Source organism: Perca fluviatilis, chromosome 22 (assembly GCF_010015445.1).
Source record: "Perca fluviatilis chromosome 22, GENO_Pfluv_1.0, whole genome shotgun sequence".
Taxonomy (NCBI): Eukaryota; Metazoa; Chordata; class Actinopteri; order Perciformes; family Percidae; genus Perca; species Perca fluviatilis.
The window spans coordinates 13,608,897-13,616,589 of NC_053133.1; the positions used below are offsets into that span (position 1 = coordinate 13,608,897).

General features: G+C 44.4%; 1 protein-coding gene across 1 annotated transcript; it reads left to right on the top strand.

Moving 5' to 3' along the window:
* Positions 1 to 464: 464 nt before the first annotated feature.
* arxa (aristaless related homeobox a) lies at positions 465 to 7,460 on the top strand. The gene is made up of 5 exons (XM_039789566.1): positions 465 to 1,046; positions 1,422 to 1,986; positions 3,407 to 3,452; positions 5,212 to 5,543; positions 6,256 to 7,460. The coding sequence occupies exons 1-5, from the start codon at positions 839 to 841 to the stop codon at positions 6,521 to 6,523; spliced, it is 1,419 nt and encodes a 472-aa protein (XP_039645500.1). The 5' UTR covers positions 465 to 838; the 3' UTR covers positions 6,524 to 7,460.
* The last annotated feature ends 233 nt before the right edge of the window (positions 7,461 to 7,693 follow it).

Below are 7,693 nucleotides of genomic sequence, written 5' to 3' on the forward strand. Positions count from 1 at the left end.
TATTATTTACACATGTGCTTTACTGTTACATGTTAAAATGACAGAACATTGTGATCTTGTGTTATGGTGCCTGCTTATTCTTGACCAACAGTCATTGGGCTGATTATTGTGTTTGCTAGGCCTCAATTGTTGCATATGATTAATGTTATAAAACACACATGTGCAGTTGCAACATTGTTGTCATTATCAAATAATTTAATTCAAGTGAATATTATTTTTTAAATATATGATTTTTGATGGCCCCTCACACATAGGCTAATTATAAACATTTTAAAGGTTAGACAATTTGAAAAAAAACAACAAGCTTTTGTAACTTTATCTGCTGAGTTCGTTCCACGGAGGAAGAGCACTCCATGACGGATTTTGTGGCCTTTCCTCAAATTAACTTTAATCGTAAAATATATAAAGCAGCTCCGCGCTGTCTCTCTCCCATATACACACATAGGAGCCAATCAGGCGCGCAATAACAGCCTACACGTAGATAAGTGAGCGAGAGCGCGGAGCGGAGAAGCGCCTGGCAGACCGGAGCTCAGCGCGAGGCAGCCAAACCGCTGTCTGTCATTAGCTGAGAGCGTGACAGAGGAGAGAGACAGAGAGAGAGACAGAGAGAGAGAGACAGAGAGACAGAGAGAGAGAGAGAGAGAGAGAGAGAGGAGGAGTGAACGGTCCCGGTTCTAACAGTCACTCCGGCCTGAGGAGAGAAGAAGAAGAGACCACCGGACCCCGAAAGAGAGAGAGAGAGAGAGAGAGAGAGAGAGAGAGAGAGAGAGAGAGAGAGAGAGAGAGAGAGAGTGAGAGAGAGAGAGGGTGGGAGACTGACAGGCGTTACAGAAAGTAGATGAACCGAAGCGTCGACATGAGCGGTCAGTTTGAGGAAGATATCCACGACCGGGGCGAGAGGAAGAGCAGTAAATCCCCGACGCTGCTCTCCTCTTACTGCATAGACAGCATTCTGGGCCGCAGGAGTCCTTGTAAGGTCAGACTGATAGGGGCGCAAAGTTTGACTGGTCTGCCCGGCAGAGGGGAGCTCGACAAGACGGCTGACAGTAAGTTTTCTTTGGGCTGAAATTAAAAAGATAGGCTAGCCTATACATAGTTTTTTTTTGAGCATTGTAAGGGATAAACATGTAACAAATGAGCTAGTTTTATGTTCAAATTTTGTAGGCTAGTTAAGGCGTCAAGAAGAGTTTTTCTTTTCTTTTTTAGCCAGCAAGTAGGCTAAACACGTTTACAGCGAATCATTTTGTTTTCATAAAGTTGGCTAGCTTAATTAGCCTAATATTTCTTACTAAACAGCTGTTGTAAAGTCAGAAAGATGCCTACAGAAGTATTACACTTTAATTTGGCTAGAGGAATATGTTTGCTTTGCGTATTCACTGCCATTTCGTTATTTTGACATCTTTGACACGCTTCCATCTCAGGGCCAACGAAGGACACCCTTTCTCTCAGCACTGACATGCACCTGCCACCCAAGCTCCGCCGGCTGTACGGAGCCGGGGGGAAGTACCTCCACGACCACGCAGAGACGCTGGACAGGGAGCGGCTCCTTCTGGAGCAAGCCAGCGACAGCCTCAAAATCAGCCAGGCGCCGCCGGTGAGCATCAGTCGCAGCAAGTCCTACCGGGAGAACGCGTCGCTAAGCCGCGGAGAGGGCGACCAGAGCCCCGGGGAGGGCTCGGAGGACGGCAGCCTGGGACTGGTCGAGCTCGACCCGTTGAAATTCGAGGAGGACGCAGGGAAGGAGGAGGAGAGCTGCGGGGACGCTGCCGCTCTGTCCCCGAAGGACGAGGAGAGAGAGAGCTTGAACGCCGGGGATGGGGACGTGAGGGACGGGGAGGACAGCGTGTGTCTGTCGGCGGGCAGTGACTCGGAGGAAGGGATGCTGAAACGGAAGCAGAGAAGATACAGGACTACCTTCACCAGTTACCAGCTGGAGGAGCTGGAGAGGGCTTTCCAGAAGACACACTACCCAGACGTCTTCACCAGGTCAGAAGAAATTAAACTGCATTTTGTTTAGATTTTTAAACATGAAAAAAATGCTGTATAATAATAAAAAAAATGTCTTCCCCAAAATTATTATTATTATTATTACTGTTAAAATTATACAAATTCTGCATTGTAGACCTAGCCTATGTGTTTAAAAATTTTAAATGATAAAACTAGGCCTAAGAATTTGCATGCATAGCCTATAAAACAATAATTACACTAATTGATTGTGTCTTAAAAGAATAATATTATTATTATCATCATCATCGTTAGCCGATTAATGGCTACTTTTCGAATACAATTTTAAGAAGCGCATAAAGACACAACGCATTTAACGTGTATTCTAATAATTCTATGGATGTAGGTAATAACAAGGCTAACAGCATTTCATTTTAAATAGCCTAAACAGCCCCCTAACGTTTCCCAAAAATAATTCGACACGTCTTTAACAAAAAATTGAATTGAATTGAATTTAACTGGACACTGTAGGCTACACCCAACCCGTGCCCTGCATAAGTGAACACAATAGGCCTGCAAGTGCTAACACTGGGGACGTTTTATCATCTGTATCCGCTCCTGTTTATACAAATGAAAGCGCTGTTATTCTCAAGAGGAATAATTAACCGGTGCAGCTCAAGTTACCTGCTGGACATGATATGCTGAATACAGTCTGCAACAAACAAACAAAAAAACTCAGGGCCTAACCTCAAGCCCAAGGGCACGTGTACACACACAATAACACGCACAGTGTGAACTACAGAGCTTTATGAATTTCCTCAGGGGTTTAAACTGGTAGACATGTTTCAGAAAAACACATTATTAAGATTTTTATAGAGCTTGAAAACAAAACAAACTCTTTAGGCCTAAATACAATTCCAGACCTATTTCCTACTCAATTAGATTGTGACAGGCTAATTGATACACCCGCATTTTAGGCTTGAAAGTAAAAGCTTTACTGTCACAAGAACTTACATTTTCGATTTTTCTTACCACTGGGATTATTCATATTTTCCAATCGATTTACTTTAAGGCGACTTGTAGGTCTAATTTACACTGCAAGCCCATCTTGCAGCTGAACGGAGCTTCAATTGCTTTGTGGCAGGCTAGTTTAGATGTCATTATTTCAACCATTATGTTGTTACAGTGACAGGCCTGTGCTATGGAAAATCTAACAATCACTAGACCTATTTCTACCCATCCGTGACAGGGAAAATAGAATATGGCTATGGCGTCTTTCTCAGTCCATGCCAGGGAGGGGAACAAAAAAATCAAGCCTATTTTCGGTCGTCTATTGTTGACAGTGAACAACAGGAGGGGACAAAACAGCAATTCTACGTTTCTTCCAAACGGTGGCCTGTAACCTTGAATCTTTTCTTTCTGTCTCTTCCTCTTTTTTTATTTTTATACATTTTATTTTCAGAGAAGAGCTGGCAATGCGTCTGGATCTTACCGAGGCCCGTGTTCAAGTAAGTGGCTCTGTTTATCTTTATGTGAAAAGAGAAGCCTGTGACTTGTAAATCAAATAGGGAAAAAAAGCTGGATCCTCTAATGTTTTATGTCCTCTATAAAAATGTCCGTGGTACACAGTGCTGGATAATAACAGGTGATATGCGTCACTGATTGAGGATCAGCGATTACGGGCCAATTTGAGGCAGTAATTTATTACAGTAAAAATGTGTTAAATGGCCCCAGTCGCTGCGCTGGGAAGGTCTTTCCTGTTATTGAATGTTATTACACGCGAATGAGGGACGTTTTAGTGGCAATTAAGCCGACGCTGGAGATTCATAAAAAGCTCACTTAGTGCAGGAGCAAACACTGTCTATATTCCTGGGACGAGATGGTGTTTGAATTCCCATCAGAGGGGGCAGAGAGGGGGTGGGGGGGATGGGGGGTTGGCCGGGATGTGTGTGTGAGTAAAAAGATGTGTGGAGGAATAAGACAGAGAGAGAGAGAGGAGATGGAGAGAAAGAGGGGAGGGATAATGCTATTTGATTTCCCATTATGTGATTGCAATAGACCTGCATTGATCCGATGCTTTGCACTTGGGAGCGAATGAGAGACCATTAAAGGTGTTTGCTCCCCGCTCCCCTCCCGGCCCCCCCTCTCATCCCACTCTCCCCATCCCTCCTTCCCTCCCTCCCTCTCTCTTATTCGCCTTGCACTGAAAGCGTGGCTTGCATGTCGAAAGCCCGGGCTCATAACCAGAGAGACAGTTCAAACACGGTGGAAGCCCCGGGAGGTTATGGCCGACGGTAAAACAACAGATGTCTCTTTAGGGGCCGTAGGTGAACAAATCACTTAACGGGCGCCATCAGGAGGTGATAAAAACTCATAAATTCCCGAGGGGCTGTGTAATGCTAAACAGCCCTCTGGGAATAATGTGTGTGTGTGTGTGCGTGTGTGTGCGTGTGTGTGTGTGTGTGTGCGCAGTCCCTGTCGCTCAAGCCAGCTCGTACAATCACTTTCCCCATGTTGACATTTTGCTCATTGTGAGCGCCCCGTGTTTCTGCAGTGCAAACTGGGCAACAGTGGATGCGTGGGAAAGTTAAATACTCTCTTGGAATGGAAGTCACTTGTTCTCCACCTCTTAAGAATTTAATTTAAAGCGCATTAATTGTTATTGGAGCCAGTTCAGCGGTAATTTTCTGGATCTTTTGTTAACACCGCTCTTAATTATCTCTCCCCCACCCTGAAACCCGTCTACAGGGACATGGGGTTTAATTAGACAGAAAGTAGATTTAAAGGACCGTGAGCGGCAGGGTTTACCTCGCATGTAATTACCGTTGACTTTCCGCCTATTGGCCACAACCTGAACTAGACAACTGTTAGACTACACTGACACAACATACAACAGTCTACTCATGGTAAATACAATGAAACATTGCTGTGATGTAGCTGGACGGGGAGTTATAGGCTTAGTTTTCATTATTTATAGCATGAGAGGCCTGCATAACTTAACAGTTATATTGATATGTGTGACTTGTCTCCAACTGAGCACCCCCTCCTTCATTTGGAGACTAGGAAAGGTCTCTTTATGCAACAAAAACGGCCTGTTTATGTATTGAGACATTTTTTTTTAAAAACATTCAGTCTCTTCACCTGAACCTGTATACATAGTTCTAGAATCAAGATGTTGCATTTGTCATCTTCCTTCTAACTTAAGGAAAATGAAATACGATATCTGCTCATATTAACCTCTGTGTCATCACTTCTGTCTGCCCTCAGGTGTGGTTTCAGAACCGCAGGGCCAAGTGGAGGAAGCGCGAGAAGGCCGGGGTGCAGGCCCACCCGTCAGGCCTGCCGTTCCCCGGCCCCCTGGCAGCGGGCCACCCTCTCAGTCACTACCTGGAGGGGGGGCACTTCCCTCCTCACCACCATCCTGCCCTTGAGTCTGCCTGGACAGCTGCTGCAGCTGCAGCCGCTGCCTTCCCGGGCCTGGCCCCACCACCCCACAACGGCGCTGCTCCACCATTGGCCACCCCACTCGGCCTGGGCACTTTCCTGGGCACGGCTGCCATGTTTCGCCACCCTGCCTTCATTGGACCCACTTTTGGCAGGTAAGCTTCACCCATGCACAGAGCTCCCTTGGACCTGATATCTGTTCTTTACACTTATTTACACCAGAACCCACCATCCCTATATTGTATAACAAATAACTGCAATTTTCGCAGTCAAGCACATTTACGAAAAAAATGCACAGCAGCAACCAAGCTTATATTAAATTCCCAACACATGCATCTCTAATGACAGTAAACCTCAGTCACACTGCATCACTGTGTATCTCTGTTTGATTATAAATATGTTATACTGTTAACCATTCACAGTGTGTAATCCCTCTGTCACATGCATTAACAAATTAACCAAACGTGTGATCCTGCAAGACAAGCTGTGAGGAGGTGTGACAGGCTGCACACCCCATATGCCACAATTAGCTTCTCATTTGCTTGCGTCCTCTATTAAAGCCTTTCACACATAGTTCCTGGTAAATTACTGGGATAACTTTATAGGCACCGCTAGTGACTTTCACTACTGCAGCCAATCTGAAGAAACTAAGAGGAAATAAAATACATCTGAGGGGCGTAAATAACAAACTTCTACTGCTAGCTTACAGACAGCATTTTGTGTCGACACTGCTCTCGAATGTAAGGAGCATACAGACAGTTTTTGCTTAAAAAGACTTCTGTGTTATTTTGCAATGACTAATTTAAACTTGAACATTGTTCAGCATCTATAAATTTTATAGACTGTGAAATGTCTGTCTTCTTACAGACTCTTCTCCAGTATGGGTCCCCTGTCCAGTGCTTCCACCGCTGCAGCTCTCCTCCGTCAGCCCGCCCCTCCTGTAGAGAACCCCTCCCACGCGGGCTCCATCCTCCCTGACCCTTCCTCCTCTTCCTCCGTCCCTTCTTCCGCAGCCGCAGCAGACCGCAGGGCCTCCAGTATTGCCGCGCTGCGCCTCAAGGCCAAGGAACACTCGGCTCAGCTTACCCAGCTTAACATCCTGCCCAGCGGAGCCGCAGGGAAGGAGGTGTGCTGAACACTCAACACCAGCTCTAGGCCTCCCTGTCCCGGGCTTACTTCCCATTCCATGACACCCCCGTTCCCCTCCAAAAACCCATTCATACCTCTGGAGGATGATGTCCTGATGTCCCCTTGTTCAACCATCACTGTTACATCATGTTTCCCCAACAAAATAGCACGACCAAATTCAAAAGAGCACTGGCTAAAAAAAAAAAAAAAAAAGATTTTGTGTGTGTGTGTGTGTGTGTGTGTGTCTGGTAATTACATCTATTGTAACATTGTTTTACACTCCATACACACACCTTTCTGAATGACAGTCCAGTAACTTAAATACTATCCAAGTTTTTCACTATAATGCAATATTTTACGACACAGCATGTCTATAGCTTTTTAAGATGCTGTGTTATGTGCAGACACAACAAAATACACAGTGCCAGTGGATGAATGTAACAAAGTACAATTATTAAAAGTACTGTACTTAAGTACAAGTTTGAGGTAGCTGTACTTTAGTATTTCCATTTGAATACTTTATACTTCACTACATTTTAGATGAAAAGATTGTACTTTTTACTCTACACTATATTTAGGATTTTACATACAAAACAAAAATAAGAACTATATTGGACTACCCAACAGTGTGTGAAAAAAAGTTGATTTATTTGACTAACTTCAACTGTGACATCCTACTTAAACATTAACGCATTAGTTATAATAATTCAGTAATATCATACATAGCAGTATCACCCACAGGGGCCATTTTTCTGCATTGAGTACTTTTACTTTTGATACTTGAAGTACTTCTTGCTTATCAAGTAACAGGACTTTTACTTGTAACAGAGTATGGTTTGGCTAGTTCTACTTAAGTATAGGATCTGTCATGACACACGCATGCACGCACACACACACACACACACACACACACACACACACACACACACACACACACACACACACACACACACACACACACACACACACACACACACACAACACACACACACACACACACAAAAAAAAAAAAAGAGAGAGAGAGAGAGAGAGAGAGAAAGCTGAAGAACCGCAGGGGAACCCAGACTTTTAGAAAGGATTCTTGTGCTACTTCAAATGTGGACAACTCAAGTGCTCGACATGCTTAATCTGTATGCATTGATGTGTATGCGTCTATAATAAAAGGTGAGTTGGAGGA